The following is a 13,241-nucleotide window of genomic DNA, read 5'->3' on the forward strand; positions in this document are numbered from 1 at the left end:
TGTCACATGTAGACCTTTGACCTTTACGTGGAGGTGAGGTTTATAAAGTATGCAGTGCTGGATTGAGTGAATCAAACTGAGCAATATTTATTTGAAATTCTACTGCACATCCTGACATGTATGTCCTGATGTTTCTGCGACAGAATATCTGATCGTTTTCACCTTTTCTCTTAAAAAAGGTCTATTATCCGTCTAACAATGACAGCCAAATTCCAGTAGCCATCTCGAAGATTCTTGCACCCATCTGTTTAAGGCTGCAGAAGTAGGTGGGACTTAGATTAACTGCTCGTTGCCGGTAATCGATCTTTAGCCTTTCAAACATCCTGTGGTGCCGCTGCTTGTGTGCTTAGTGTTGTTGTCCAGCTGAGAGCAGCAAGGCTTTTACCCAGTGTCTCCGCGTAACACGTTTCACCCTGAAAGGAGTCCGTAATCCTCCCGGAATGAAACCCATTCAGCGTAACCACAGCACAGGCAGCGATTCAGCCCCACATCATGACAGAACCTTAAAGATACTGTGAGTCAGTTTCATCTTTTATTTAAAAAAAAAAAAAAAAGAACATGATCTGAGTCAGAATAAGTTTGCATAACACACATATGCAAGTGAAGGACAGAAAAAAAACCAACAACAACAAAAAAAGAAAATCACCCAACACCTTCCCTAAAAACAAAAAGGGAGCACAGCCGTCTCAGAGCAGGTTTCACTATCAGGTTCCCTCTGGAGTTCTTCTTCTCTGCAAGCATGAAACTCAAGTGCAACAACGTAAGAGCAGCCAGTGCAGCTGGTTCTCCTTTACATCAACTTATTCATTTCATCCTCAGTTTGTGGTTCTCTTTTTAATCCAAACAAGCTTTTTGGTTCCTTTTAATCTGACAAAACAAGTCAAGTTAAGCTACTAATGCTTGATGAGTTTGAGATTAGGTCTTCCGAAAATGTTGACAAATCCAGGCATCCAATTAAACTGCATCTACTGCCTCATTAAGCCGTACTGAAGGCTCAATGCCTGCAAACCGTTTCCAACTGCGTTCACAAACTTTCTCTTTGCGCATTTGGAAAAAGAAGGAAAAAAAAAAAAGCTGAAATAATTTCAGTATTTAATGTAGCATAGTTCCAAACAGCACCAGGCGGGCATCATGAGGGCAGCTGGAGCCTAAAGGTTCGGAGTTTGTGACCAGATGATCACAGGTTACAATCCTCGGACAAGTTGAGAAAAAATGAAAATACAAATTCAGTCAGGGAGGAGAACGAAAGCACATTTCTGTCACACACCTGCACAGCTGGGACAGGTTCCACCGACCAACCAGCTTCGGTCACACAGGAACAACAACAACTATTGAAATGACCTTGAACAAGGCACTGAACCTGCCGACTTGGCTGTGGATTCTCGGGCGCGAGCGTGTCGCTGTGTGTCCCTTCCTCCCCCTTCGACGTGGGAATTCAAATGTGACACTGGAGGGCAGGAAAAGTGGGGATTCTACTCTACTGAGGAAATCATTTCACATCGGAAGGGGGCCACTCGTTCAAGCAGCGTACATTTTTGTGTCAGTCCAGTTTCAGCTCTTTGAATTGTGTATCTAAAGTGTTTAAAAGAAAAGAAAAAACTTTTAACAGCAGTGAGGAAAGCACACTGGTGGACTGACGTCTCATACATCAAACTACACATTTCTATCTATAAGCCGTGTCGCCGCTGACCGTCCATTCCTTTGATGAAGGCTTCGTAATCTCAGGTTTAGTTTGGGAGTGGCGTGAGAATGGACTCGATACAGGAAAGATGTCTGAATAAAGTCTTTGACGGGAGAGCTCAGAAAACAGTCTCCCTTCTCTCAACGGCTCCCACCTAGGTGTCCCTGAGGAAGGCACCTGCTGTAAAGCCCCAGCTGGAGAAGACTGCGGAACGTGTGGATATGACGCGGGGCTCTGCTGAAACAAAGAGCAGGCAAAGCTCCCCTGCATAAATAAAGATAAAACATTCCCACTTAAGTCTGGATTGTGCCTGAGACCACTGGGTGACAAATTGAAGATGAAGTTCCACTTGGAATGAGAGACATGTCACTTCTTGGTTTAAAAGTGAAATAAAATATTTAAGAACAGCTTTAGTGGGGGGGGGGCGCATATCTTTTGGCTCCAGAAAGAAAGGCAGAGCAAAAACAACTTGTATCCCGGCATCATGAGTTCTTAAGAGGGGCCGCTGCATGGTCCTTTGTTCCCCCGGCTGTGGATCCAGCGCTCTCGTGTAGTTGGCCTCGAGAGCAATGTGGGTGAGGGTTATCAGGGCAGCGTCCTGCTAAATGTAGAACTGGTGCAGCGCCAGCTTCTCCATGAAGGGCCGTACCAAGTTGTCCGTGGCGAAGTAGAAGACCAGGCCGAAAAAAATGGAGATGGGCAGGGCGGGCAGCGCTTTCTTGAAGATGGCGAGGAGGAGCAGGGTCAGACACAAGCCCTGCGGGGGAAGAGACAAACCAGACAAAAACACAGGGGACAGAGCACAGTGAGTGGTTCTGTTCCAAACAAACTCATCTGTGGGGGGAAACAGAACAGAACGGATTGTTCAACAGTCAAGTGGCGCACATAAAGAGAGGTTAGATGTTGTGCCCAGAGACAGAAATGAGGCTGCGGTGACTTGGGCTTGACGTGAAAATAAGCAGCTGGTCACTCACGATGAGGATGGCCACGAAGCAGGCGAGTGTGGTGTTCCAGTCCCCGCTGGCTGCGGCCGAGGCCTTTCCCACCAGCATGCTGTAGAAGATGAAGTCTCCCAGCCCCAGCTTTACGCCCCCTGAGAACACAGGAGGTCATCGCATTCAGGCTGGAGTCAATTCAAATAGACTTCCACTTCTGCCCCACACCCTCCTTTTGTCAGCTGTAATTACTCCGAAAACAGGATCTCCGACCCCATATTTACAGAAAGAGGCGGCCCCAAGTGGTGCGGACACCAAACCTGCCATTTGCTTTGAATAATTGCTTCCTAATCTGCATAGACTAAAAACGGTAACACACACACACAGCAAAGGAGTGAAAGATGATGATTACACACTGGGCGGAGGCAGAGAGTCGAAACATTTTGAATTACAGAGCTCAGCTTCATATCAGCATAGGGGGATAAACCCCACTTCTAAAGCTACATATAGAAAGATTCGCCCCACGACACATCCTGTGTGTTTCAATACAAGATTTAAAGACTATAAAGAGGAAAGAAACACAGGAGCTCCAACATAAAAAGCTTTTCTGGTCAAAGCTGCTTTAAATGGCACGGCTGATCCCCTGATTCTCCAGCTTGCTGTGCTCTACAGAAGATTTTATCAACTACTGAATCACCGTGCTCATCAGCAGGCAGCTTATTTTGGAAAAAGAGAAGAAAGAAAAGAAAATCCACTGCAGAATGCCTTCACGTGAACTACACGGTTGAGCAATGATTCAATGGGAAACGGTTCCAGGGTAAAACCAGAGCCAAAGAGGTAGAATGCCGGCTTTAAACTGAGCATTCAGCACAGACGCTCTGCATCTCCTGCATGTGGAGCCATCAGAGCTGCGTTTTTGGCTTCTTTTAGAAGCTCTTCATTATTGTAGAGTTACATTAAACAAATACAACTAAAAAAGCTGATATGGTTAATGCACGTTGTCATCTGACATGTTCTCCATTTCTACTGAGAACAAAGTTTTGGTTCCTGCGATAAGTCATGACATTCTGTTTTCTCTTACATTTAAAGGGGAACCAACTTTTTTCTCAAAGTAAACTCAGTTCTCAGACAGAGAGGCTTCTGCACAGGCAGAAAATGGATGATAGACTGACAATACATTTGAAGAATATGACTCAAACTGCCCAGAATGTTAACTTACGGTCCTGTTGTGCCAGGATGGGTGTAAAACCTGACCTGCTTCGTCTTGGTACAAATGTCAGCTAAACTCAAAATGTTTAATGATCTGCTTTCAGCACTCACTCTCCTCATCGTCGTCTTCCATGGGGGGACGGTCGGAGGGCATCTGCTGGATCTCCCGTCTGGTCTCCTCTGTGGTCTGGAGGGGCCCCAGCTGGTGCTGCTGGTTAGTGACCCAGGAGGGAGTGAAGCCTCCGTCGTCGTGTGACAGACCCGAGGGGGCTGGAGACGCCACCGCCGCTGATGAAAGACGCCGGACACATTTAGGAACAATCCCCCAGCAGCTGGATTGAACTCTGATCAGTTAACCCTCACCTTCTGGAGTCTCCTGTTGAGGCAAACCCGCTTCTGTGGAGTTCCTCTTTGGCCTGTCGGTGTCTGCCATGTTGACGAGCCACACCATCGTAGCTGGAGAAGAAGCCAGTCAGTAAAGATACCAGGAAAGATTGACATTTTTCCAAAAGAATAATGAATGATAAAGGGTCAACTGTTCTCACTGAAATATTTCACTTGCTTCTTTTCAGCTTTTAATATATAACTGTACTTTAGTGTGTGTGTTCGGAAGTCAAACGGCTGTGTTGAATGTAACAGAAGAAAGCTCGACTAAAAGATCATTAAGATCAGATTTATTGGTCATATATACATGCATACACATGAAATTTATGGTCCGCGTTTAACCCATCCAGGTAAAAGGATTTTCAAATGTCTGTAAATAGTAAAGGTTTGGTTCGTATTACAGTTAAAATATCCCACCAGACTGAAGGAAAAAGAGCTAAATTAAAAAAAAAAAAAGGGATGAAGTCAAGTGAAAGCATCAAAAGTCGTTGAAGAGCCTGAACAGTTTGGAAGTGTGAGTCGATGTCAAAGTACAAAACACTGTCAGATGAAAGAAAGGGATGTCACCACTTCAGGGAAAGCGATCTTTAAAGTGGAAGCACGGAGAAGCAGAATCTGACGTATGTAAGCAGCTTTAAAATTCTTCCTTAAAGCTAGTTTTAAAATCGTACTTTTGTTTTTTTTAACCAGTCAAACTAAATGTTCACATAATGTTTCTAGTCTGGAGTCGGTGTGCATCTTACAGGAGTAGATAAGAGCTGGAAAGATGGGTTCATTTCTCTCCTGGGCCGTCTCAACAAGGATCCTCAGAGGCCCTTTGGGACAGAGCACCGCCAGCAGATCTGTGAGCCGAGAGAAGAAAGAAGAGAGAAGACAGGAGTCAGATAAGTGACGTCCAACAGCAAACAAATGCTTGGAGACGGGACACTGGTATAAACAAGCAGGCTCTCTCAAGTTCAGTCACCAGTTACATTCTTTCCTAGAAAAGAAGAAGGAAACTGACACGCTAACTCGGAAACCTAATTTGATGGATTTTTACCAAAATCCAGTTACTCAAAAGCTCTGAACACACCATGCGGTCAGCTGAATATCGATTCAAACTTTAAATCAATGATAAAGCTTCACATTTCTGTCCCTCAAACTTTTCAGCCCGCTCTTTAAACAACTTGTGGAAGTATTTCAGGTCTTAAGACACATTTTTTTAGTAAGCCAGTGATGTTTCTTTCCTCTTTATATTCCTTAACAAACCAGCGGAGAGAGAAGGGCCCATAAGAGTGAACACCATGTCATGAGGTCATCTGCCTCTGTTTCCAATTTATTCAATCTTTTAAAAATCAAAAACAGCTTTAAAAAGGATTTTTCTCACATTGTTTTGCGCCAAAAGAAAAATGGTGCACGCGCTATCTAAACTTTGTGTGTTGCTGTCCTTAGATCAAGTGCTAAAGGAAACCAGACTGACGTGGGAGGGGCACGAAGGCATCTTCAAAGGTTGGGGAAACACTTGAGCTTTCATCTGGAAACAACACACAGGAGGTCAAAAAGTAGACGAGTGCTTTTTACCGTAAACAGATATGACGGCTAAGATGAGCCAGGCGGTCCACTCTGGCAGGTACTTGATGAAAACCAGGGCCATCAGGGCGCTGATCATGATGAGGTAGGCCTGCTGGAGCCGCAGCGGTCCTTTCCAGTGAATACACATCATGCCCACCACGCCAAAATTCCAAACGATTATGGCCAAGGTGAAGTAGTCCATGGCCACGTTGTAGGTCTTGAAAACCTCTCTGTCGGGGAGAGCAGGGGGAGAGGTGCAAATGGCTCAAAATCAATCGCTCGTGTGATGTTGAAATGTTGGGGTGTGCGGCTTACTTGAGGTAGATGTAGGAAAAGAAGAAGAGCAAGAGGAGGGAGGAGAGGAAGAGCCAGCCTTGGATCACCTGAGAATTAAAAAAAAAAAAAAAGAGACAGTGGTTGGTGTACAGTGCTGCTACATCAAATTCTCCATTCCAGTGTTTAAACTGTAAATACAACCATATGGGGGGGGGGGCTTTACCTCAGAGGCCAAAACACAGAACAACAGAGACTTCTGACCAAGTTTAAACTGTAGCGGTCTGAATAAAGAAGGAGCCTGGGATTTCATTTAGGAGGGCAAGTGATTGATTCGATGTTTGTCAGCAATAAGCTGAGCTACAAACCCGATTACATCTGCTCTACACTGCCAACTTAGTGCCTTTAGTCACGGGTGGTTTTTCCCAGAAAAGCAACATGTTGGACAAACCGTGGCAACATTCTGCTGATGAGGGTTGCAAGAACAGCCCCTGTATCTGTCCTGAGAGCAGTCCCAAAGGCAGTTTCAGAAGTCGCCTGGACCACCATTCACGGGATCATACAGCACTTCCTACAGGTGGTCCTATGTGGCTCGTTTAGGCTGCAGCTACCGGGCCCCACGAGCAAAGGCCTGACTGTCAGACGCTTGATGAAGAGCCTCTCCCACCAGGCCTGGCTCCAAACCTGGGGGGAGAGGCTCCAGGCTGAGGCTCCAGACTGAGGCTCCAGGCTGAGGCTCCAGGCTGAGGCTCCAGGCTGAGGCTCCAAACTGAGGCTCCAGACTGAGGCTCCAGACTGAGGCTCCAGGCTGAGGCTCCAGGCTGAGGCTCCAGGCTGAGGCTCCAGGCTGAGGCTCCAGACTGAGGCTCCAGGCTGAGGCTCCAGACTGAGGCTCCAGACTGAGGCTCCAGGCTGAGGCTCCAGACTGAGGCTCCAGACTGAGGCTCCAGGCTGAGGCTCCAGGCTGAGGCTCCAGGCTGAGGCTCCAAACTGAGGCTCCAGGCTGAGGCTCCAAACTGAGGCTCCAGGCTGAGGCTCCAGGCTGAGGCTCCAGACTGAGGCTCCAGGCTGAGGCTCCAGACTGAGGCTCCAGACTGAGGCCCCATGAGAGGTGTTTCAGACATGACCCGCTGGGAGAGGGCCTCAGGAGAGACCCGGAACTCATTGGACAGATTAGATTTCTTGACTGGGAATGTCTCTGTAGCCCCTCCACCAGCTGGAGGAGGTGGCTGAGGAGAGGGAGGTCGGGGGGGATCTCTGTGACCCGGTCCCAGATAAGCGTTTTGTAAGAAAAGAAAGAAAAATTTAAATCTGGAACAGACGATGTCACATTTGGAATTTTATTGACTCCCAGTGAATCTGTGATCTCAGCGAGTTATTTCACCCAGCAGATGTGTGTACAAACATGGAAGGCCTGTTATTATTGTCATTTAATTTCTTGTTATCTGCACAGCCCAGTAGAAGGGGAAGCATGCATATATGCATTTCATCTTCTATCCATCTCCTTCCTGACATGTCGATCTATACCATAAAAACTGCGTTGCACAGATTGACATGTAAACCAAAAAGTTTTTGGCCTGTGGTGCTGTTCCCTAAGCTTCACATACGTAAAGGCGTGTCATTCCCAACAGTGATGATCTTAGACTCCATCACTCTAAAGCTTCTGGCATGGTTGCTCGCGCGAGCGGTGTTGATGACGTCACGGTTTCGTGCCGGCCATTTATAGTGGTGCGAGTTTCTCCGTCACAGAGGTGTCGCTGCTACGAGAAGGTTACCGCTAACTACTCTACAACCACGAAAGTGGAGAAGAAAACAATGCCCCCGTCAATGATAGAATATTGTTATAGGACTTTTAAGTGTATTGTGTTACCTTTTCTTTGTTTGTTTGTTAGTGTGCTTCAATGGACACACTTGGGAGTTATCCTTACCTTTCAGGATGCAACAATAATAATAATAATAGATCGGTTTTATAAAGCGCTAATACTCAACGCCGCTTCCAGTGAATGAAACAACAGCAAATTCCTAACGACATCATTTATTTACAAATAATTGCACAAAGTATTTTACATGAGACAACCGTCAGCCGTGAGCCTGGTTTCCAGTTGTTCCATCCGGTTTGACGTTCTCAGCGCGTGCCAAATTTCGACTGGTGCACGCCAACGCGCTGCGCCGCCTTTTCATGGCGCGCACCAGGCCAGAAACTAGAAATCCAGCTTTAGTCCCAGCGGGAATGACTTGGAACACGACTCATGTGCAGCATCTTTCCTGGTTTTTCATGTGACCAATGTTATGCAGTAACAGAGAAGAGCTTCCCATTTGCTCCAGACTATCGTTTCTGACTAATTTACAGAGCAGGAGAACAATAGCCCGTGAGCTGTTTTTTTCTCTTTTTTTGGATTTACGGAGCCTTTATTGAAATGTGAAGTCATTACGGTTGTTTGGAACTCCTCTTAAAAATCTAACAAAAGCAACTTCAATGCAGACTGCAGCAATTGGGGTTGGACTGTTGGGTATGCTGTGCCTCCCTGAATCCAAACTTATATTTGATGTGCTGCAGTTGCATCATCGTGTGAAATTATCGCGTTTTCATGGCTCGGCCGATCTATGTATAGCATCAGTTGCTTCAACAGACGCAGATGCCTTCTGCTTCAACAACATGCAGTGTATTCGGCGCATAAATCCAGCTTCAGTCTGTACCTTGTAGCAGCGATACTTGTATAACAGCACCAGCACCAAGGTCATGACGATGATCACGGTGATCATGATGGTGGCGTTCAGGATGGAGTTGACAGCTCTCTGTCCAACTGTGTCTGTGTCTTCGGGGAATGGAGTGTAGATCCTGGGGGTGATATCACAAGCACACATTACTTCTGCTATTTCCAGAGTGTTTAAACAACAAGAAATATAAACTGCTATGTTTATGTACTCCGAGCCAGATTCAGGCTCGGCCAGAATGGAATTACAATCCAGTGTCCGTACTCAAACTAAGCAGACGTGATGTACAGAACATTACATCGACTCCACCTAGTGGCAGAGCTGCTCCATTACATGTAATTCAATCACCGGTGGTCAAATAGTTGGGGGAAAATCCATCCATCCATTGTTTTCATTTAAGAGGTGCAGTGCTTCTTTTGGGATCTCATTCAGTTAGAGAATAAATCGGATTATTTTGAAATTAATTATGATTACAATTAATTGAACTCCAATCGGCTTGAATTGGACTATATTATTTATTACTATATTATATTATTTTGTGCCTTGAGATGACATTTGTTGTAATTTGGGGCTATATAAAGAAACTGAATGGAATTGCATTTACAGCATCCGACCCGCTCTCATCCCAGAGGCTACTCAGATTCTTTCGGATCAGTCCCCACAGTTAGGAACCTTCAGAAGTGAATAAAAGATATATTTGGCCTGTATACGAAGGTCTGAGCAGAGCTGAAACTGGCCAAAGTCCCACACTAGTTCCCTTTCTCTCACCATCAGCTGAATATGGGTCATAGCACTCACAATCTCTGGCCGTCATTCTGGGTGTAGAAGCCGACAGACTTTATGGTTGCCACAACAACCACCATGCAGAGCGTCACGGGAACAAAGAGCATGATGACGTGTTTGGCCCCATATTTCAAGGTCAGCTCCTCATCCTCATCGTCTTCGGCATCCACCACAAGGGGAGGACGAGCGGCAGGAGGCTGTCCGTTCTGCTCTGGGCTGCTACGATTGCCGCCGCCGCCGCCACCATCACCTCCTCCAGCCCCTGAGCCTCCTCTGGACCGCACTCTGGCCCCTGCTGCCTCCTGTTGTTGCTGGGGGGGCTCTGAGACCGCACCGTCCTGCTGTTGGTCCTGTCGTTCGGATAAAAAACAAAGCACCTCTTTTTCTGTGCAAGCTTAGCATCTAAAAATGTGCAACAACACGATCAAAAAGCAAGTGTCTGTGGGTTTTAGAGCAAAATAGACTGAGTGTCGAGAGACGTTTACGAACACAACTGTGAAACAAGCGATGAGCAAAGTGAGCTGAACAAGAACAGCTCCACAGGAGGGAAAACCTGTAGAAGCATGTGGACGGGTAAACAAAGCAGCTTGTTTGCTAGGTCTTTGTCACGCCTTTCTCTCCTCCGTTACCTTCTGTCGGTCCAAGCTCTGAACAAACATCCCTTTGGCCAGACCCCTTACTACAGTAATAACCCTGGGGACGAGTTTTATGTTTCAGGAGTGCCCAGATATTTGGAAAGTTCTGATCGGCCACATACAATTGGCTCAAATCCATCGAGTAATTATCTTCTCTGCCTGCAAAGATACTAGATTAATACAAATGTGAAGAAGGCCGACATGTTAGCAAATGAAAACCTGGCTGCTAAATCTATTACAGCCTAAGGTTTTGTCGAAGAAGCATTCTAAAACAGTCCCAAACTGGCCATTAAAATCCTAGAATAGGTCTTAATGGGTTGGTTTTTAAGACCTTTCACCTCATCACAGAGAGGCCTCCTGCTTTCTATGTGACTGCGAGGGAGTTCCAGGCTTTCAATGTTTAACCATTTAACCAATAAGAAGTCCAGCTGCCGGTTTTAACTGTTTACCACGATCAAGATGTCTGGGAACTGGCTCACTGGCGCAGTTACGTAAAGATAATACCACTTTCCTCACTTTTATTTACCCTGCCGATCTGTCCCGTGAGGGCAAAATAACGTTGCAAATCAAGGAGACTGTGTGAACTGAAACTTTCAGACGACAAGACAAGTAAGGACCTGAGGTAGCGAGGATGCGGAGCAATCTAACCAGTTCCAGAGAAATGATGGTGGCATCCTCAGAGAATAAATCTGATCAGTGAAATCCCTCTTGGCTCTTCAACAGGCTGCCATGAAAAATGAGCTAACTGTGTGATTCACTGCATTGTGTCTCAGCTGGGAATGAAGCCAGCGTTGGTCCTGAGTGCACATGAGATACAGACCACTTTACTGATTTACTGTTGCATTAACCAGCACTTTAATAACACTGCAGCAGCAGCGTGTTTTACCGCTCATTTCTAGCCTGACCTGTGATATTCCATTCAAGACAGAAATGAAATGTTTTGTGGATCCTCAACACCGTGAAGCATCGTTTCACAGATACAACTCTTATGGGGTAAACAAAGCTTTTAACAAGGTTAGGGGTTGTTGATATGAGTCTGGCAGTAAATGGGGACTTTGACTTTTTCAATCAGTTGTAAAGGTAGCACCTTATTTACTGTAACAGCAACCTGGAGGGCATAAACATAGCATTTAAAAACTAGTCCATGCATTCATCTTCAGTAGGCTTGACTACTGTAACAGCATCTTTACAGGTCTACCTAAAAAGTCAGTTAGACAACTGCAGCTTATTCAGAACTCTGCTGCTCGAGTCCTCACTAAGAAAAGTGGAGCAGATCAGTCCAGCTCTGAGGTCTTTACACTGGCTGCCTGTCCATCATAGGATAGACTTTAAAGTTCTGATGCTGCTCTATAAAGCTCTGAATGGTCCAGGACCAGAATATATCAGTGACCTCCTGACCCAGTATGAACCTTCCAGAGCCCTCAGGTCATCTGGATCCGGTCTTTTATCAGTTCCCAGAGTCAGAACCAGACATGGAGAAGCTGCATTCAGCTTCTATGCTCCACATATCTGGAACAAACTCCCAGAAAGCCTCAGATCGGCTGAAACACTCAGTGTGTTTAAGTCCAGGTTGAAGACACACCTATTTTCAGCTAAATTTGAATAGAGCTCCAAATCTGAAGCTTGAGTTTCAAAACTTAATCATATTTTAACTCCTGATTTTATCTGATTCTATCCATTGTTCTTATTTCTTTCTTTTTTGTTTAAAAAAGCTTTTCATGCTTTTTATTTCTACTGTTTTAATGTATCTGTAAAGCACTTTGAATCGCCTTGTTGTTGAATTGCGCTGTACAAATAAACTTGCCTTGCCTTGCCTTGCCTTGTCTTGTCTTTATCTTCTTAATGTTCTTCTTTGAACCTTAGTGGTTCAAAGTTTAATGACTTTGCAACAGTCTAATTAATTTGCCTGGGTACTGTAGACCTACACCATTCCTTATCAAAACGAACTATCATGTCAAAGTAATTTATTGTCGCAAAGGCCAAATAAGGCCAAACTCAGGAGATTGAGAGCCCCAGCTGATTTGTGACATCACAAACTGCCTGAGGAACAGTTCTGGCTTTCGTCAGTGCCCAAACACGGAAACTTTGGCTTGCACAGAGCCAAGATTGTTGGGTAATCATTACCCAATACAGTGAACGGACAAACAGACACAGCTTTAGAGCAGTTCACTGACCATATTGCTTTCCATATCCTCTGCATTGTTCGCCATGGTTGGCTCGGTTGACTTGTCCTCACATGCAAACCAAACTCTTTTAGCCTGATGAAAGAGAACAGAAGACAGAGTTATGCATGTGGCGCCAGAAATGAATGTAGTAATGGCGTCACATCAACATCAATTAATCCAATTGAGGGTGTGAAGAGAAAGGATGTCTCGTATTATGTAGATTGTTAGATTTCCTATTAAATAGACTAGTTACAAAGATTTATTCCTGGCTGTAACTTCCCTGTGCAATAGCATTTATTAGGAATTAGGATTCAACACCCTGAGTGGTATTTTCTTATAAGTTTGAATGCACTTATCAATCTTGTCACATAACATTGCTACTTATAAATAACTCTCTACATATTATGATTATCACTGGTCCAAATTTTTTTTTTTTAAACCGCATGGATGCAGCGTTCAGGGAACTGATTACACGCCCAGAAAACATAATTATTTAATATTTGATCAGCTGCTACAGGTTAGCATTTCAAGCGTTACATGGTGATTAGACAAAAATACACGAGCGATACCGCTGATGATTTAACTGTATACAAAACTCCCATGGATATGTTATCATCAGAGAATGGCTACAATGGCTTTTCCACGTTAGCCAATAATGTTGTTACGGCACAACAAGTAGCGGCCGCGATGGGCGGCTAACGCTGCCGGGTAGTCTGGGTCATAGCGAAAATTAAATATGGTTCTTTAGGAGCGGTCCTAAAAGAACCACGCTTACCTACAACGCAAAGTCGATATTTTCCTTAATATTGTGTTCGCAAGGAAGCTTTTAAACCCGGGTGCTCGCTCCACTTCTTTGTTGTTCCTGTCTTCTCACAGAACTTCCGGTCGTTGATGTAAATTACTTCCTGCT

At 45.1% G+C, this 13,241-nt stretch overlaps 1 protein-coding gene across 3 annotated transcripts; it reads right to left on the reverse strand.

Annotated features, from left to right (window-relative positions):
- Positions 1-513: 513 nt before the first annotated feature.
- psen1 (presenilin 1) lies at positions 514-13,218 on the reverse strand. Of its 3 annotated transcripts, none has more exons than XM_075447897.1 (11): positions 13,111-13,218; positions 12,341-12,424; positions 9,547-9,881; positions 8,731-8,872; positions 6,076-6,143; positions 5,770-5,990; positions 4,953-5,051; positions 4,189-4,281; positions 3,937-4,113; positions 2,656-2,774; positions 514-2,438 (listed from the first exon to the last, which is right to left on the reverse strand). In XM_075447897.1, the coding sequence occupies exons 2-11, from the start codon at positions 12,374-12,376 to the stop codon at positions 2,283-2,285; spliced, it is 1,446 nt and encodes a 481-aa protein (XP_075304012.1). In that variant the 5' UTR covers positions 12,377-12,424; positions 13,111-13,218; the 3' UTR covers positions 514-2,282. The 3 variants fall into 3 exon arrangements, with proteins under 3 accessions (XP_075304012.1, XP_075304013.1, XP_075304011.1); XM_075447898.1 differs by having other exon boundaries at positions 3,937-4,110; positions 13,107-13,218; XM_075447896.1 differs by having other exon boundaries at positions 13,107-13,218.
- Between the last annotated feature and the right edge of the window lie 23 nt (positions 13,219-13,241).

This window comes from Odontesthes bonariensis, chromosome 17 (genome assembly GCF_027942865.1).
Source record: "Odontesthes bonariensis isolate fOdoBon6 chromosome 17, fOdoBon6.hap1, whole genome shotgun sequence".
In the NCBI taxonomy this organism is placed as follows: domain Eukaryota; kingdom Metazoa; phylum Chordata; class Actinopteri; order Atheriniformes; family Atherinopsidae; genus Odontesthes; species Odontesthes bonariensis.